This window comes from Dermacentor andersoni, chromosome 4 (assembly GCF_023375885.2).
Source record: "Dermacentor andersoni chromosome 4, qqDerAnde1_hic_scaffold, whole genome shotgun sequence".
Classification (NCBI taxonomy): domain Eukaryota; kingdom Metazoa; phylum Arthropoda; class Arachnida; order Ixodida; family Ixodidae; genus Dermacentor; species Dermacentor andersoni.
Genome location: NC_092817.1, coordinates 67,774,764 through 67,792,755, shown reverse-complemented (window position 1 = coordinate 67,792,755; position 17,992 = coordinate 67,774,764). Strand labels below are relative to the sequence as shown.

The 17,992-nt window shown below is 45.3% G+C and overlaps 2 protein-coding genes across 3 annotated transcripts in view; one reads left to right on the top strand and one right to left on the bottom strand.

Moving 5' to 3' along the window:
• LOC126536250 (salivary peroxidase/catechol oxidase-like) overlaps window positions 1-6,804 on the top strand; it is a 202,248-nt gene extending 195,444 nt beyond the window's left edge. The window contains exons 13-15 of the mRNA XM_050183142.3: window positions 1,836-2,005; window positions 2,701-2,809; window positions 4,018-6,804. Coding sequence (XP_050039099.1) covers window positions 1,836-2,005; window positions 2,701-2,809; window positions 4,018-4,105 — 367 coding nt within the window. The 3' untranslated portion in view covers window positions 4,106-6,804. The remainder of the gene's footprint in view (window positions 1-1,835; window positions 2,006-2,700; window positions 2,810-4,017) is intronic.
• A 6,422-nt stretch (window positions 6,805-13,226) lies between these two features.
• The window catches only part of LOC126536244 (KICSTOR subunit 2-like), a 58,670-nt gene continuing 53,904 nt past the window's right edge, over window positions 13,227-17,992 (bottom strand). The window contains exons 10-11 of one of the 2 annotated variants that reach the window (XR_008613674.2): window positions 15,539-15,620; window positions 13,341-13,427 (exon numbers count right to left, since the gene is read on the bottom strand). Coding sequence is in view for 1 of the 2 variants with exons in the window: in XM_050183136.3 (XP_050039093.1) it covers window positions 13,254-13,427 (174 nt within the window). In the remaining variant the exon portion in view is untranslated. Of the gene's footprint in view, window positions 13,428-15,538; window positions 15,621-17,992 lie in introns of both variants that reach the window. The other variant, XM_050183136.3, reaches the window with a different exon arrangement.

Sequence of the window (17,992 nt, the reverse complement as noted above, 5' to 3'; positions counted from 1 at the left end):
CCGCCATATTGGTTAGGCCTGACTATCGGCGAGGAGAAACAACACTTAGCTCTCAATATGACTCTGTTGGTGGTTTTGATACCAGAGCTGGCGACTGTGGCACCGTAGCGACTTGTTGCGCTTGAAATAGATGGTAAACACGCCGTACAGAAAAGACCTGGCTTAACGTTAGAGGGAATAGACTTCATAAGGCAAGCATTTAAGTGAACGTCGATGTTACAACAAATTTCTTTTCGTTTTCCTTTCTTTCTTTCTTTCTTTCCGCTGATGCAAACGGCTCGTACCGTTATTTCCGTCTTAGACCCGCGTTTATAAACGCTTCACCACTCGACACTGCACCTCGGCTCTAGAAAGTAGAAGGTAGCACTGCACCTCGACAAAAGTGACGACTGCGCTTCACTAAGCTTCTCACAAATTTGCTAACTAAAATCGCTAATAAACCCAGCGGCGTCGAGTAAGAGCTTAACTTGTGTTGATCAAAGTCAATATTTCTTTGCTTAAGTATCGCTGTTGTTCTCAATTGGTGCACCTCGAGTTCTATCTGTTCTTAGAAAACTGCACGCTTTAAGCAATACGCAGTGCTCGAGTTATTCGCTGAGTTTATATAGCTTTAAGACAGCGATAGGAGAGGCGTGGGCATCAAAACAATAATGATCCCGTCCCTTTGTTCTTCTCGAACATACGCCAGTGGCCTTGCTATAAATCATGTACGGGCATAAAAGTACAAAAAAGAAAAAGAAAGAGAAATCCACGCACATTGAATTTGCTAGCTCATTCCCTCTCAAGTTCACCCGCTGTCAGCTGTCGCAAACGCGTGGGACTCCGCTCGCATTCGGGTCACCTCGAGAAATGCGCTCAGGTACCGCTGCGCGTGAGGTTAATTACGGTCGCCCACGATTTCACCGCTGCCAAAACGCGCGCCATCGCAATTCGTAGACACGAACACACATGCCCACACGCTCACGCACGCACGCACGCACGCACGCACGCACGCACGCACCGTTATACGACTGTATGCTTAACGCGCACTATAGGGAGCCCATCATAAGTGATCATTTGTCTTGGCCCCGTTCCCATTCTCCGCTCTCCTTCTTCTTCCAAGCGTCACAGGCGCGATTATGTGAATTCCTACCTTTGCCAGATCAACACAAAACATTAGAAAAAAAAAGGCGATTACTCTTGCAGCTTACCGTGAATTCATGCGTGCCGTTGATTCATCTCTAGTGTGATACTTAACACCGCGCTCTGGAGACCTAAATAGTTGAATAAAAAAAATGTGTAGAACTTATTTGTTGGTATCGGTGCGTCAACAATGAGTGAAGACAAATTACTGCTATACAACTCCCTTTTCTATGCCCTCCTTCCTAAACAGTAAGCAGGCTTTGTGCCCCTCTCGGTGATAGCGTCGAGCCTATTCCTTCCATATTTCCCTCTCTGTGCATCGCATGTGTATTTTCATATAAAATAATAATAATAATAATAAATAAGTGCGACTATCAAGCTCAATGCAGACAGCACGCACCTAGGCAGATACACTGAAAGGCAGAGTTAACCGCGCGAAATTAACGCCGACTTACGAGCTTGCTTCCAATAACTCGTAATATAGCATTACCGTGTGCTGCTATTCATGTATACCCTGTATTACTACGTCAAAGTCACTGTTCACTCAAATCGAACCATTACGACAGTGGCGAAATGTCGATAGTTCTCTCGTCGTATTCGGCTGGGCGGCATAACGTTCACCACTACGTCAAATATACATTTAACGTGCTCAGAAAGCGTAAATGAGCAGCCAGTGAGAGACATGCGTTTGAAACTACGCTGCGACTCTGCAGGCACGTGGATGACATCGACCTGTGGAGTGCGGGCGTGTCCGAGTACGGACTGCCGGGCGCTGTGACGGGACCCGTGTTCGCCTGCCTCATCGGCGAGCAGTTTGCCAACATAAGGCGCGGCGACCGCTTCTGGTACGAGAACTCCGGATGGCCGTCGTCCTTCACGTTAGGTGAGTGCGCTGCTGTGCCGCGCAGAGCGCCTTGCACTCCAGGGGGAGGGGGGGAGGCCTTCTTCTTTTGGAGAAACGAAGAAAAGTAGCATTTTGGTACGTTGTGGTTACTATGGACGAACTTATTGCATCTGTGAATGGCCTGGAACTTAATCGTCCGGAAAGGTCAGGAGGTGATGAAGCAGGACGCTCGAAACAATAGTTGTGCGAGTAAAAGCGCAAGAAGAATACACTGACAAATCAAGCGCAGTATGCCACCCCTTGGGGATGCTGCAGTTGGGCTATAAGTGCGGACAGACCAACTATCCAGACAACATGTCCCCTCCTGGCAGAGAAAGAGGTGGGGGGAGAGAGAGAGAGAAGGAAAGACCGGGAAGTGAACTAGACTTTGTTCAATTTGCTAGTCTGCACTTTGGAAGTGTGTGGGGAAGTGAAACAGAGTGAGAAGACATGAGTCTATAAATCAATCCCACGCACAGGAAGGCGCAGCGTTTCTAGAATAGGGAACTCGAGTCGGTCGCTTTCCGGGATTGAAAAAGACCGTGTGTGCCTTTATGAGCTGATAAGCAGAGATGCCACGGTGGGTGGACCTATGAGCTTCGGTAGAAGGCCGATTGTCTAGCTTCCCACCAAGTGCAAAGAGGCCGAGCCAGCTGGAAAGTTTGATGCTGACGTGTTACAATGGTTTCTTCCAGAACAACTGGAGGAGGTCCGGAAGATGCGACTGGCCCGGTTCATTTGCGACAACGCCGACGACATGTTCGACGTTCAGTTTAGCGCGCTGCTCAAGGTGCATCCCGTGAAGTAAGTACATTTTATCTCTCGTTCACATATATAACATGAAAATTACGCACCCTCAGGGATAATGACACTTAAACGCAAGAGAATTAAGTTGTCTAACTGTACATATTGTAGACATCAGCCACGGACAAGAAACACTACAGGTTGACAAACTGGAACCCTCAACAAGAACTACCATTAACACGCTCAGCTGTCCATCAACAACGCGGCAACGAATTCACAATCGAATGGCAACTTCAACCACATGAACTATTTGTTGACCCGCCTTGGCTGACCATCAACGAGAATTTTTGAATTTCATAAATATTCCATGATGAGATAGCGGTTCTGTTGTTGCAACTCGAGTTCTGTTGCATGTAAAGCTAACTTTGATCTCGGTCTGTTGACTGGTTCCCGAAAGCACTGAAGCTCGAAAAGAGTACAGACAGAGCAGCGCAACGAATCATACGACTGATCCTGACGTACAAGCGTTTTATTGACTGCACTGGGTTGTAAGAACACTCTCGCCTGTGATGCAGTCGTTTCCGTCAAGTGAACTCGAGTTGCCGTGCTCTGCTCCATGCTGTGGCGGCCGCGTTTCTGCGGAGGCTACATGATAAAGCACTAATATTGAGATTTCTGCACAGGCTAAACTAATTAATCGAAATGAATCTGCAGCCTTCGTGCAGGTGTGCCGTGACAAACGGGGTCCCGAGCGCTGCAGCTGTAGCCTTGGAATGAACGAACATATGAATGAATTAATCAACAAATGAACAAATCCTTTTCATCATGATCTTCTCTACCGTATTTGGAATGGACGCGTAGGGAAAGGCCATAGCTTAAATAAACAAAACAGTAAAATCATCAAAATTGCGCGATTGAAGGGCAGCATTGGTGATGTGCCGGCGCTCCGCCTTGCAGTAAACAGATGATAACTGTGGCTAATTACACGCAATTAGTGTTTGCTCATCACATATTACAACATGGGTAAATTTAGAGCGCGAACTACTCGGACACAAGCTAAGGTACAAGAAAGGACCGGACGCGGCGCTTTACTTGTGTCTTAGCTTGCGTTCCAGTAGGCCACGCTTCGAATTTAGCCATGCCCCCATACCAACTCGTCAATTTTTCACTTTTGAACATATTATAGACTATACTGAGTCGGTATATGCAGCTTACAAATGATGACTTAAGCTTGTTTCCCCCTTTTTTTCTGTCTTCCCTAATTCCAGCAACCCGAGGATCAGCTGCGCCCAGACCGACGTCCTGCCAAAGATGGACTTCAGCAAGTGGAAAGACACGTCGTACCTAAAGAAATAACCACTGACACCTTAACACAATACCACGTTTTTTTTTACCGAGAGCAATCTGCGCGAGAAAAGTACAGTGGGATAATCTATTGTCGCATCCTCTGCCGCACAAGGAAGCAAAGAGAACGAGGAGAACACTGCCAGACACGACTTGCAGCGGTAGTCAGCCAATGTAAGGCGCTCAGGCAAGTCACTGTCGCCGTGATGCTCTGCGTTATCACGCGTTATCATGCACCACGTCGGCATCAGCGGCCATTACATGTTCAGTGTCTATCATGTGCGCTGCACAGCGACCCACTTTGCAGAAGCATCAGCAGTGTTCAATTGCGGCAATGTAACGGGTAACACCAATGTTTGTTTCCTCACAACGTCGCCGAGCAAAGCGTTGCAATTCTTCGCGAAGCCAGAGGATGCGACATCTCGCAGCTTAGTGGTGCTCTGTAGTTTTTAAAGAGGCTTGGATTCAGAGCGTCAAGCATTTTTTTTTTTTTTTTTGAGGATGTACAGAGGTAACGACAGAGTGCGCTTTGTAATGAGACTCGAACTCTGCGGCGCTGCACGAGGTTAACGAGAAACGCTATGCCAGACATTGCACTCGTGGCGCAAGTTTGCAGGGAGTCATGAAGCTGTATTAGCGGAAGCAGTGTACTTAATGCATCATCTTTTAAAAGACGCGCAGCTTGTATCTTTTAATAACGTTTTCTTTAGTGCCATAGCGTTTTTAAAACAGAGTGGAGCATTCCTCGAGAAATGCGTACACGCTACGATAAGCATTTCCTGCCGCCAGTATTGCTTTCGCATTAATCGCACTTTCTATGAGTAACGCGATACAAGTATATACGATTATTAGTATTTCTGAATGCTTCAAAAACGTAGCTAAATCATTATATTTCGTTTTTTTTTTTTTTTTTTCTTTGTGGCTCGTGAATTCGACTTCGCGAGGGCTCCGGACAGGCGGCAAGTGTGCGACGTATACTCGTAAAGCAAAACAGAATTTTTTTTTTTAATATTGCTAGTTTCGCATAGATGCACATGCAAGATTCGCGCGTGAATTAACGGGGCAACCATACGCTTTCATCTAGACACGGTGAAATGTAGCCCAGCTAATTGAAACGCCCGGCTGTAAAACGTCCAGTCAGGTTGCTCCGAGCTACACGACGCTCATTATCGCAGAGTGTTCGCATGCGCGCTCAGCTTGCCAAGAACGAATGTCGTCGGTTCAGGTAACAAAGCCCCACTTTCCTAAAAAGATTTGCTTAAAGCGGACACAATGATACGCAGCCTCGTTGTATTAACAGCGACGTCGCACTGAGCAATCGGAAATTTTAGCAAAGCTACTGCTTCGACAAAACAAGGCGCGATAAGTTAGCGCTGCGCTAACTAGTTAACAAGCGGTAACCTCAGCCTTAACATTCCACCCTTCCCTCTTTGAAATGCTCGCCTACCTTCGCCGCCCGTGTACGGCGTACCGACACACAAATGGCCACCTACAGCCTCTCTTTTGTATATACGGTTCACGACTGCGCACATTCGGCGACGAGGACGACAGGGCAGCTCATACGTCATGGTTAAGTCGGTCGACGCACGCTTGTGTGCATCCTATGCCCGCCTTCCGGCTAGATTACCGCCTCACTCTTTAGCGAAACGGCGCCATAGTGCAGTTTTACCCGGTGAAAGAGACGACTACGCATGCGCAACCCGTACTGGTGGCGACCTGCGCGTACGCAGCCGTGCTGTCGGAGCTTCGCATATCCGGTAAGAGAGATGGGAGGCCGGTCCTGTCAAAAGTATCGGTGTTAGGGCCAACCGGTGCGCTGCACAGGCGCAGTACCATGGCACATGCGCACACGAGACGTAGTAGCCGACGTAAGCAAAGCGCGGTTATGGTACATTTGTTCGGATATTGTAGCGGTGGCCCTCGCCTAGAACTTGCCACAGGCGAAGTCCGCCATTTTGCGCCCTCGGAGCCAGTCAGAAAAGCATCACTGCAGAATCCGCTGGCGGCGAATCGTCCAGAGCAAGACCCCGGATTGTGAATGTCAGACTCCCAGAACTTCCCAGTTATACCACGCCGATTCGTGATTACGTAGCAACAAAGGCTAATAGCAGCCCGTGAAGTAATACGCAGTTGCTGTCATTGTTCAAGAGCTCCACACAGCTGCATCCAATAACATCAAGACCATGGCGGAACTCTACAAGGGCAGGAAATGCGTTTGCAGTTACTCTGTAATGAAGTCTCTCGTTTTCAAGGGTACCTGGAGTAGTCTTCTTCCTTCGTCCCATTTTGTTTTCTTTAATTTGTCTTGTCTACCCCTGCAGTTACTTTAGTACTGGTCATACTGGATGAACACTTTTGAATAACAGCCTCAGTAGATTACCATACACATACGATACGAAATGCAGTCCCGTCTATGCCTTTAAATCCTTCTTGCCAAGACAGCCGCATCTGCAGCTGATGCCTAATTGCTCTGAACTAGCTCTTAGGAATGACTCAGCCACTTAATGCTTGGCCATTAATGCTATCAGGCCAGCACAGCTTTTAGTTATAACTAGTACTTCTTGCAGAAAATATGGCAAAACAGATTTCGCGAGAAATAAAGGTTCACCTGTGCCATAGCAGCTGACCGCATCGCAGCGTAGCGTGCACATGAGATAAGATTTCTTGGGTCAATGGGCAAGCAACAGTTCGACTCATTCGTGATTACAATCACTTAAAGGGCCCCTGAAACGGTTCGGACAAATTTTGTAGACGCGTAGGGTACAGCTTAAGTAGAACATTCACACCACAATTTAAGTGAAGCGTTACGTATTAATGGAGCTACAAGCGATTAGAAGTTACCCTCCTTCCTAGTCAAGCTTTTCCTCCTCAACTCGTTCGCCGAGCGATCGGGGCTAAGCTCCGCCTTCACTGGTTTCGCGTCACGATGCGACGTCACATCGTCCACTTCCGGTTGTTTTGGAGCCCGCCCCCGCCCGCGTGAAACCTCTCCGCTAGCCGCTTGGCCGTCGACCCCAAGCGAGAGCTATCGAAGCAGCGTGCGTTGCGAGCATTCTGTCGTAGCGCCGAACGTGTCTGGTATTCCGGTAACCACAGGCAAGCTGGTCATTTCGGCAAATGACTGGAGGCATAAACTCAAGCTGATGAAGGAACTTTGGCGTAGACGTACGTGCGGCCTGATCGGTCTGCACGGTCCAGCCACTTGTTGGCGCAGCGCTTAACCAGCCAAACAAAGCGCTAATATTGCTCTAACCAAATGTAAAACATTTTAAACATTTATAAAAACAAAGTGTTGATGATTACACTCCTGCGAAAAATACACACCAGCAGCCAAAATACACTTCGTTACTGCTACTGTGTATGGTTGAGCTTTGTGCCACCAGGTGGCTGCACCGTGCAGACCATTCGCATTTGCGATTCTGCTCATCCCATAGCTCATCCCGTTACGGCACAGTCAAGCGGCCAGACCCTGTCCCCTTGCGCTTGCATTTGCCCTAATACCGGACTCGCGAAACGGTATTGCGTTAGTAATCTTCCGGTGTAAAGTGACGGCCACAAACGCGCAAACCCTGGCGCTGATCGGATAGCGGCAGTCCGATGCGCAGCAGCCAGCTCGCTCGTATGCTGCCTTCCAGAGGGACACGATGTCGCAGCTTGACATATTGTCAGTCGCTACGTTTGCAGTCCACAAAGCAACAAAGTCGAATCATAGTGCTCGCGAAAAGACTGAGACCGACTCTGACCGCGCAGCTCTCGTCAAAATGGAGTACGTTGTAACACAAGCAGACTACACTTGCTGTGTGCCGGAAGTGCTTAATTGTATTGAAAAATCGTTGTTGTGCATTCTCTTTATGTTACTTTCTGTTTATAAAAACAAATGAACTAACATTCCAACTATTACGAAGATCATTTGTTTACCATAAAGTTGGAAAAATTATTGATCACGCGCCCTGGTCAGCCAATCGGACAGCTCGCCCCACTGACGTCATATGGGTGATTTTCGTCATATGGGTAGGGGCGGCTTAAAATTCCGCCGAGCAGCGTGCTCCGATCGGCAGCGATGTGCATTTTTAAAACCTTATAATAAATTACACGCTTTACGCGGAGCACTTAGATGTGTCAATTAATGATCAGAAGGACCTACTCTAACGACTCAGTACGTTTGTAGAAAATCGTCAAAATCGTTTCAGAGTCCCTTTAAGTTGCGTCTTACCGATTTCCAGAGCGGTTTGAGCAAGCTTCACAGAGCATGAGCTCACTAACTTAAATTTCATACAATGCACTCATGATGGCGCGAGGTTCCACTTTTACCTGTGATCAAGAAAAAGCAAAATGGACAAATGTCGCAGAATCACACTCCATGGCTCCCTTGGACACCATCCATCGAGCCCTCAACCACTACTTTGTTCAGATGCGCTAACGTTCACTGCATTTGAGCCAGAGACAGGAAGATCACAGAAAGAGGGCTGAACGCAAAGAGAGAACCAGTCTACCGCTAGAGTAAGGCTGCAGTCTGAAGGTAGCCACTGCTGTGACATGGGAGTTAAAGAACAGCAACCGAACGTAAGGAACCTGGCGTCATATTGTCCTCATCGGTGAGGATTGCCGACACTGCGAGAACCAATCGATTGCCAAGAAATTTGTTTCTTTTCTATCACTTTCCTCCTTTGTTTTTAACGTTGCACATGTAGAACGCAAGCGTACAAGATTTTTCGTTCCCCTTCGGCAGCACTTGCCTTTGTAAATACTTCCCAGTCTCCTCCCTCCCTCGTCTATGATATTTATACGCGACACCCCTTAGGAGGTCAACGGGCTTCATAGTGTACCAGTGACAGTAGAGGGCGCTATCGCAGTACAAGGCTGCGTTCAACGTCATGCTTTCTGGCGAAGAACGCACTTTCCAGTCTCAGCGCGTTCAGCCCAATATACAATATGAGTATAAATTACTGAACTGCCTAAGAATGCCTCGTTTGAAAGAGTCCTTATTGGCACCATCCTCAAAATAACTTGTGAACTTTGTGTCCCACGAGGCGCATGAGCCATCATTTTATGGCTATCCTGCAGCTTCTTGGTAATTACTAAGAAGCTGTTTTAAATGCTACTGCAATATGAATCAGGGGAACATTGCAAAGCGTTGACAATTACCAATGGCTGTGAGAAGTCCGTAGGCCAGAAGGGTCAAATGTGTTTTCTTTTTCTTCTCGTTTCTATATATACTTCTGACTTTTCCCCACAGCAAAGATATTTGATGTGAGTGAGACAGCGAGCGAACGCTTTGAAATGACAAACACACAATTTTTTTATCTGTATGAGAAGTGTGCAACTTTTGTTAACTAACTTCTGAATAAAAAAAAATGTTGGTTTTTCATTAAGCCTTCTGTTACCTGTCTGCTTTACCGTGCACTGTGCAAATGACGGCGAAATGCGAAAACACCCGTGTACTTAGATTTAGGTGCACGTTAAAGAACCCCAGGTGGTCGAAATTTCCGGAGTCCTCCACTACGGCGTGCCTCATAATCAGAAAGTGGTTTTGGCACGTAAAACCCCATAATTTAAATTTATTTTTTTTGTGTGCAAATGACGTACGAAAACATAAGTAGTCAATTGCTTGCAGCAATTCCTTCAGTCAATAAATCCGCCACCCTCCCATAGGCTTAACCCTTCGACAATAGCTTCATAACTTAACGAGTGTTTTCACTAAACCTCACTATAACAAATTTGTTATTTTAATTAAAGATTAATTAAGGGGTTCTACGTTTCAAAACCAAAATATGATCATAAGAACACGCCATAGTATTAGTAGGGCGACTCCGTATTAATTCTGACCACCTGGGTTTCTTTAACTTGCAACCAATGCATGACACACCGGCATTTTTGCATTTCCCCCCATCGAAATGTGACCGCCGTAGCCGGGATTTGATCTCGCGCCCTCGGGTTTAGCAGCACAACGCCAAAGGCACTGTGCCACCACAGCGGGTAGTTGTTCGTTTGGCTAAAAACTTGCTCAGTAAAGGTTTCCACATTCCACCAGCACAAAACAACACTCGTCACAGGCTCCAATGGCTAATACGCCTGTAACAATTGCGATAAAAAAGAAAAACAGCTGCAGTTTAATTGTATCCTAGAAGCACAACGAACAAGCGATATCTCACAGGCGTGTACCGGAGACTGCAAAGCTGCAGCGCGGACTACGCTAGTGCTCGAGGCTGCCATTGGATGAGGCAATGCGCATCATCACCAACAGCCAATTCTAAACCATCAAACCGAGCGTTGGCTGTGGCGTCCTACTGTTGAGCGCAAGGTCGCGGGTGCGATTCCCAGCCACAGCATATGAATTTCGATGGGAAAAACACTCAATATCACTCGTGTACGTATATATATATATATATATATATATATATATATATATATATATATATATATATATATATATATATTCAGTGTGGCTTTGGAACACTGAACCCCATGCATCAGCCAGTCAGTCAACCACTAAACCATAGAACAATTAGCTAGATGCCATCTTAGTATCAAGCAAGCCGTGCAAAGGCCGACAAGAATGCAAACGTGACTAAAACGTCTTTGTCGGCCTTTGTGCTGTTCGCTTACTAAGACGAATCACCGACCATCCCAACAAATAACCCTGCCAAATTAGCTTTGTATGCTAGAGACAAACGTAGTGATCCAGTGTAAGCTACATCATATATGCGACCACGGAGAACGCTGTAGTGACAGCCAGGAGCAAGAAAACACACTCATTTTCAGTGCCACCTATTCTACAAATGAAGGAAATTCTCTTTTTTGGCACAGCCAAAGGTATGAAAAAGCGGGAACCGCATGGAACATCGACCAGGCGAACTCAAGTTTCCGCCATAGGGCAGTACTGACATCTGAGCATCCTATTTCATCTGCGACGTCAGCGCCGATTGTTCCCCCAGCGGTCAGTTTCAAAGGTCGACAGTCGCCTCTTTTCCCATCGGAGCAACCTGCAGCGCATTTGCGTTGAGGAGGCACATGCTATGGGTAGTTGTGTTTGCGTGTTGACAAGCGTGTCCTCGTCATGCCACAAGCTTAGTACACAAGATTTTGATTAATCATATCATAAGAAGCCAACAAACACTGACACCAAGGACAACATACGGGATGAAAAAGTGGATGAAAGACAACTTGCCGCAGGGTACAAGTAATTTGCCCTATGTTGTCCTTGGTGTCTTTGTTTGTTGACTTCTTATGATATGGTCAGTCTCCAAAAGTAGCACCAACCACTTCCCTCCTCCTCCGCTCCACTCCCCCGCTCCGCTGCCTCGACAGTGGCGCCGCCTATGCTAGCCCTACCGTAGCAGACGACAGCTAACGCGCTAATGGAGGAAATGCGCGGAAAAGTTAGTTCAAGCCCTGCGGAGCAGCTTTGAGGCGAGATTTTGATTCGTCGGTCGGTAACTGACCTTAATGTTGTGTTTGAATTGCGCAAAAATATAGAGTAAAGGACCATTATTTAAGGCGTAAAGCGCCCGCAAATTGAGACCTCGTGTTGTCTAAACATGACGCATGCACACGGTGTGCTTAAACATGTGCGTAATTACCTCAGTTTATGGTTTTGACTGCGTGAAAGTATGTGTACGTGGTTTCGTAGGTTCATTCATGTACTCGCAGGATACTTTTGTTCGGCTGCCTCATGAGAGATTCCAACTGTCTGGGGCCAGCAATGCCTAGCAACAGGGTCGCTTCTGCTCCGCGCCTTTTACAGATATGTGTAGCTTGCACAGATTATGGCAGCTATGAGCAACGTTTTCGCACGTAGACAGTATTGATAACTTGAACAATGTACTAACACGTGCAATTTATTTATTTATTACAGTGCAAGTGGTTGGAATTTGATAGCAAGGATGAACGTGATGGGACAACAGGACAAGTTCTGAAAATAATTATCCCCCCCCCCTCATTAGCACCAATAACACTTTCGTTGAAGTGATAATTATATATCTGTATACTACGTACGAAGTGCATCTGTATTCTTTTGCATTGTCAGTTTTCGCAGGGATGCAGTGTCGCTTTAACTGGACCACTCAAGGCACACCAAGACAGGGAAAAAAATTTATTCCTGCATTTTCCGTGCCAGAACCACGATCTGATTATAAGACACGCCATAGAAAGGGAAGTAGAAAGGGAAGCGCTGCAATTTCTGCAATGCTTTTGAGGGGAGTTACAGATGTGGTAAGGCCCAGGGAGCTCCAGAGGGCATTGTGCCCCTTCGACGCGGTGGGGCCCATACAAGTTTCTCACGTCGCATTTCTTCTCCGACTCGCTCTTGTCATGTACAGACACGCTCTGAACAACCCACCGACGCGGTGTGCCAGACAGCAACAGCCACAGCAGCAGCAGAGGGAAAGTTGAAGAGGCAAAGAAAGATTTGCTTTAAAAATTGGCAGCTTTACCTTAAGGCAAAGCATTGGAAGTGATGGCAATGTCTCTCTTTGTGCTTGAACTCCTCACACGGTGTTCTAACAGTGCGAGGATGTGATGGCATGACACCGCACACAACTACTTCTGCCCAGCAGGAACAACACTGGCGTGTCAAAATGCAGGCCTGGTTAGGAACACCAGCAGCGGCTTTCAGGCATCACGCCTTGATGGTGCGTGACGTCAGAGCGATAAATTACTGTTGCCATTTGGCAGTGCCCAATGAAAGGATTAGATTGATTGAGCTTGGTGTTTAGTTTCTGCCCCGCTCAGACCATTTTACACACCACAGTGTGGTATAGACACAGCGCCATAGAAGGAAAGCTAAAGTGTGTGTGTGTGCACAATGCTCAAGCCAGCAGAGGAAGCCGGAACTCTGCGCTGGCCACCGCAGAGTCCATTGAGCAGAGTGCGACAGTGCATATACTTGGCTTTATCATTTTTGCAGCCACATGCACTGTGCGTTTCAAGGCCTTCCCACCCTCCGCACGCAAGCCGCACGTGTCATAGATACCAGGACTGTGCGAATGTGCCTCGAGTGTAGGTATAATTGCTACCTCAATAGAATAACATAAATCTGTAAATATTATTTTCAAGACATTCACCTGAATGACCAACTATGACAGATAGAATTCGAGGCCGCTGTGCACTTCAAAAGCAAGTCAGGTAAAACCCGTGTATTTCACAAATAATTTATTAGCACTTATTTATTTCCCGGCTTCAGCATGCCAAACACTTTGTTGCCCCGCACATGAGCTGCAAGGTCCTGCATGCACGATACAATGTAGGTATCCCGTTCCGACTTCCTTGATACATATATGGCCACCATTGTAACCCGTGGATCCAGCTTGATCAGGAAATAGCTCTTCTCCATTCTCTGCCAGAAAGCAACAGGTGAAGGCACCAAAGTTGACTAACCTATTACAGTGCTAAAACAGGCAATCAGTTGCTCATTTTATTATGCCAAAACATTTCACTACATATCAGACCCGGACACTGAAATTAAATCAACTGTATTCTGGCATAATGACTGCACGACAAAATAACAGCATGCAACCATCTACATGCAGATTTTGCAATATGTTCGAATGAGTCTTCAGGCTACCAAAGACCTGTCCATTTGCATCTATTAAAGAGCACAAATTTTAAGATTTACCAGTTCTGTACCAACCACATTACATGCTGCCAGAAGACTTCAGGCTGTGGGCTTTCTTAATAAAGATACATAGTACAGTGAAAGAAGGTAAGTACATAAAGGCACTTTCTTGCATTTAACGTCTTCTCCCCCTTTTTGCAACAAGCCAAGAAATTTCACCCTGAGGCAGCAGATGATTTAATATGGATGTTTGGTCGACAGTCTCAGAATACTAACAAGCATTTTTAAGCCCAAATCAGATACATTTTTTCCCTGACAAAAATATACAGGGCATATGAGGGTGAAAATAAAAACTCTGCGCCCTCTACATAAGCCAAGGAAGCTGATGTGGGGCAGCAGCTTTGTTCTGCTGCATAAAGACCTTTTTAGAGGAACTCATATCAGTTCAGAAAGGTACAGTATTCCCTCAAAACTCTCTTTGGATTTCATTAGAAGATACAAGGTTTATTATCTCAAAAAAAGTTTAAGGTCAAACTTACCTTCTTTATTACACATGCCCAAAGCACAGTACTAATGACAATATTCTGAGGGTTGCAATGTGGGCTTGTTGGTAATGCAGCTTCAAGGGGAGTACGGTAGTGTGATTAAAAGACGGGACAAAAGAAGACACATAGCGACACACACAGCGCTAACTTCCAACAATGTTTATTATCGGAAACCAGGTCGTATTTACACACTCGGCCAACATGAGTTACAGCCACGTGAACAGATTAACAATCAGAGCGAAACATTTTTGTCATATGTTAAGCCATGCGCAAAAATTTCAGTTCTTTTTCAGAGTGAGCCAATGATGGTTTGCTGATACGTGAATCCCATAGGGCATCAGTCTGCTCGGCCTCTAGTATAAGTCTAGTGAGTTCGCACTTATTTCTACCGGTAATGATTGTTGATTCCAATAGCGGGGAGCACTTATGTTGCTTACAATGAAGGGAGAGAAACCCATCTGATACAAGTTTGTCGACGTTATTTTTGTGTTCACGCAGTCTATCATTAATGCATCTGTCCGACTCTCCATACTTTCCACACGATAAGGGTATACGATGTATAATTGATGTCTTACTTTCTCTAAACTTCTTCCTGTGTTTAACTTGGCAGCTAGGGGCACTTTCTTTCTTTTCTGGTCTTGTTTTCCTGCACAGGCTCATTAGTTTGTTGGGTGCTGGAAAAACCACATCAGTGTTACCTCGGCGGGCAATTTTCTTCAGGTTGTGCGACAACCGGTGGATATATGGTATCACTGTTGGTCTTTTTTTCTCTCGGTTACTATTTCCTTCTGCTCGAAAAATCATCACGAAAAATTTCGAGGAAGCTTTAGCCTTTGTAGAGGCCAACTGTAACGCGGGACTAAAGGCCTTCTCAGCAGATGTGAAGGACCTGTATTATTCTTTGCCGCAGAATGAATTGTTAAGTTGTGTTCAATCATGCATAGATGAATTTGGTGCTGTAAGATTTAGTACGAAAGTGGGCACAACCGTTGAATATTTTTTTGAACTTTTAGACTTGTACATGAAGTCAACATTTGTGCAAAGAAATGACATTGCACACCTTCAAAAACAAGGGGTCTGTATAGGATCCTGCTTAGCGCCTGTTTTAAGCAACCTGTACTTAGCCAAGCTAGACAGAGACCTGTGCTCACGCATCAATGATATAAAAGTTGTTAAAATATTTATATTTGTTGATGATATTTTAGTGTTTGTCAATGTTAACCTAGACAACTTTGACACAGAGTGTTCAGCTGTTAGTAATATTATATGCGAGTGCCTTTGTCCACTGGAAGTTACTTTCGAAGTGCCTATAGAACAAAAGATCAAGTTTCTTGATGTTAAATTTACCTTCGGTGATGATCTCACTTGCTGGTGTTACAGTCCCAGGACAAATAAACCGTTGTTGTCATATCATTCAGCCCATTCTAAACTGGCAAAAAGAGGAATTGCGAAAATGTGTTTTACTAACACACTTACTAAATCATGCCATCATTGCACTGACGAAGTATTCACACAACAGGCCATGCGGCTACATGAGGCAGGTTATCCCAATCATGTACTGGCATCAGTTGCAGAGGGAATACTTAGGCAAGTTCAGCAATCAAGGACTGCTGAATGAGCGTAAGGAAATAGTAACCGAGAGAGAAAAAGACCAACAGTGACACCGTATATCCACCGATTGTCGCACAACCTGAAGAAAATTGCCCGCCGAGGTAACACTGATGTGGTTTTTCCAGCACCCAACAAACTAATGAGCCTGTGCAGGAAAACAAGACCAGAAAAGAAAGAAAGTGCCCCTAGCTGCCAAGTTAAACACAGGAAGAAGTTTAGAGAAAGTAAGACATCAATTATACATCGTATACCTTTATCGTATGGGAAGTATGGACAGTCGGACAGATGCATTAATGACAGACTGCGCGAACACAAAAATAAAGTCGACAAACTTGTACCAGATGAGTTTCTCTCCTTTCATTGTAAGCAACATAAGTGTTCCCCGCTCTTGGAATCAACAATCATTACCGGTAGAAATAAGTGCGAGCTTAGTAGACTTATAATAGAGGCCGAGCAGATTGATGCCCTACGGGATTCATGTATCAGCAAACCATCATTGGCTCTCTCTGAAAAAGAACTGAAATATTTGCGCATGGCTTAACATATGACAAAAATGTTTCGCTCTGATTGTTAATCTGTTCACGTGGCTGTGACTCATATTGGCCGAGAATGTAAATACGACCTGGTTTTCAATAATAAACATTGTTGGAAAAGTTAGTGCTGTGTGTGTCTCTATGTGTCTTCTTTTGTCCCGTCTTTTGATTGCACTACCGTACTCCCCTTGAATATTCTGAGGCCACAGATTTTATTGTAACTTAGTGTACCTCAGTCCTTTTTGTGCAGAGAAAATACAAAACAGATGCCAGGTGGAGCCTTTGTTCACTTTTGCACATAGTGTCTGAGTTCTTTATTGATAAAAATAATTGTAGATCCTATGCGCTGTGGGAATTAGTTTAAGCAGAGCTTTTGTTGGTGTTGGTGAAGTAAGTACCTAGCTCTGAAGACAATCACTGTAACCAGCTGCTTTTTGTGTCAGCGAATTTCAGCTTCTGGCTTACTCACTTGTGAAGGGTGAAAGGTGATAATTAAGTCACAGAATGTCTTCAAAAAATAACCCTAAACTTGAATTGCTGTAGGTATTGTCATTAATAGAGATTAGTTTTTCACATGTGGGTACATTCGAATTCGATGTTATGGTCAACAGTGAAGAAAGATACTCCTTAGACGTCCACACAACCTTTTTGGAAACACGCATCAAATATTGTGTCAGCATTAACTGTTCCATCCACAAACAACCATTTTTGATGCTTCATTGCTTACTGTGGTGCAAAGGTGGTGCATACTCTGTACTTATAGTCTTTTACTCTTTTGTTGGCAATGAATCTGAAACAGCTTTCCAGTTCTTCAGGTCTCAAGATTTCACTTTTGCACCACATCCAGGCTGCCTGCTTCTTTGTGACATGCCTACTATGACATCACACATCACAATGCTGCTATACATCATGTGCTCTGTACTCTGTTCCGAGCAACTGGCATACTATATTACACTGCTCTGCTACGCCACTACTCAAATGCCTCTGCACAGTTTTATTTAAAAATGTATGAATAAAGGTTAGTTGGTATAATATACAGAAGGATGTAAACGCATGGTGCAATAAAGCAGTTCAGTTGTTAATGAGCACATGCCTTTGTCCTTTGTCTGTTATGCGTTGTTCTGACATCACACACTTCCCTATCCTGCAGCAGTAGCATAGTGGCTATGGCGTTGGTGCTGCCGAGTTAGAGGTCGTGGTTTCGATCGTGGCTGCCTCAGTTCGATATGGGCAAAATGCAAAATATGCTTGTGTACTTAGATTTAGGGGCTCATTAAAGAACCCCGAGGTGGTCAGAATTGATAGAGTCCCCCATTAGTGCATGTGTTTCTTGTTCCTTGTGTTCCTTGTTCGTGCAAGCTCTCACCTGTGTTGAAATTATCAAATTTTACGTGCCAAACCACGATTTGATTTTGAGGCACGTTGTAGTATAGGACTCTGGATTAATTTTGACCACCTGGGGTTCTTTAGTGCGCACCTAAATCTAAGTACACAGGTGTCTTTGCATTTCGCCCTCATCGAAATGTGGCCACTGTAGTCAGGATTTGATCCCGCGAGCTATTCATTAGTCTAAACTGCATTTTAACTGTGCCTCGGTAAAGGCAAATCAAAATGTGCCAAGTGTCTGAATGCACTCGCTTGCTCACGAGGAGTTAAT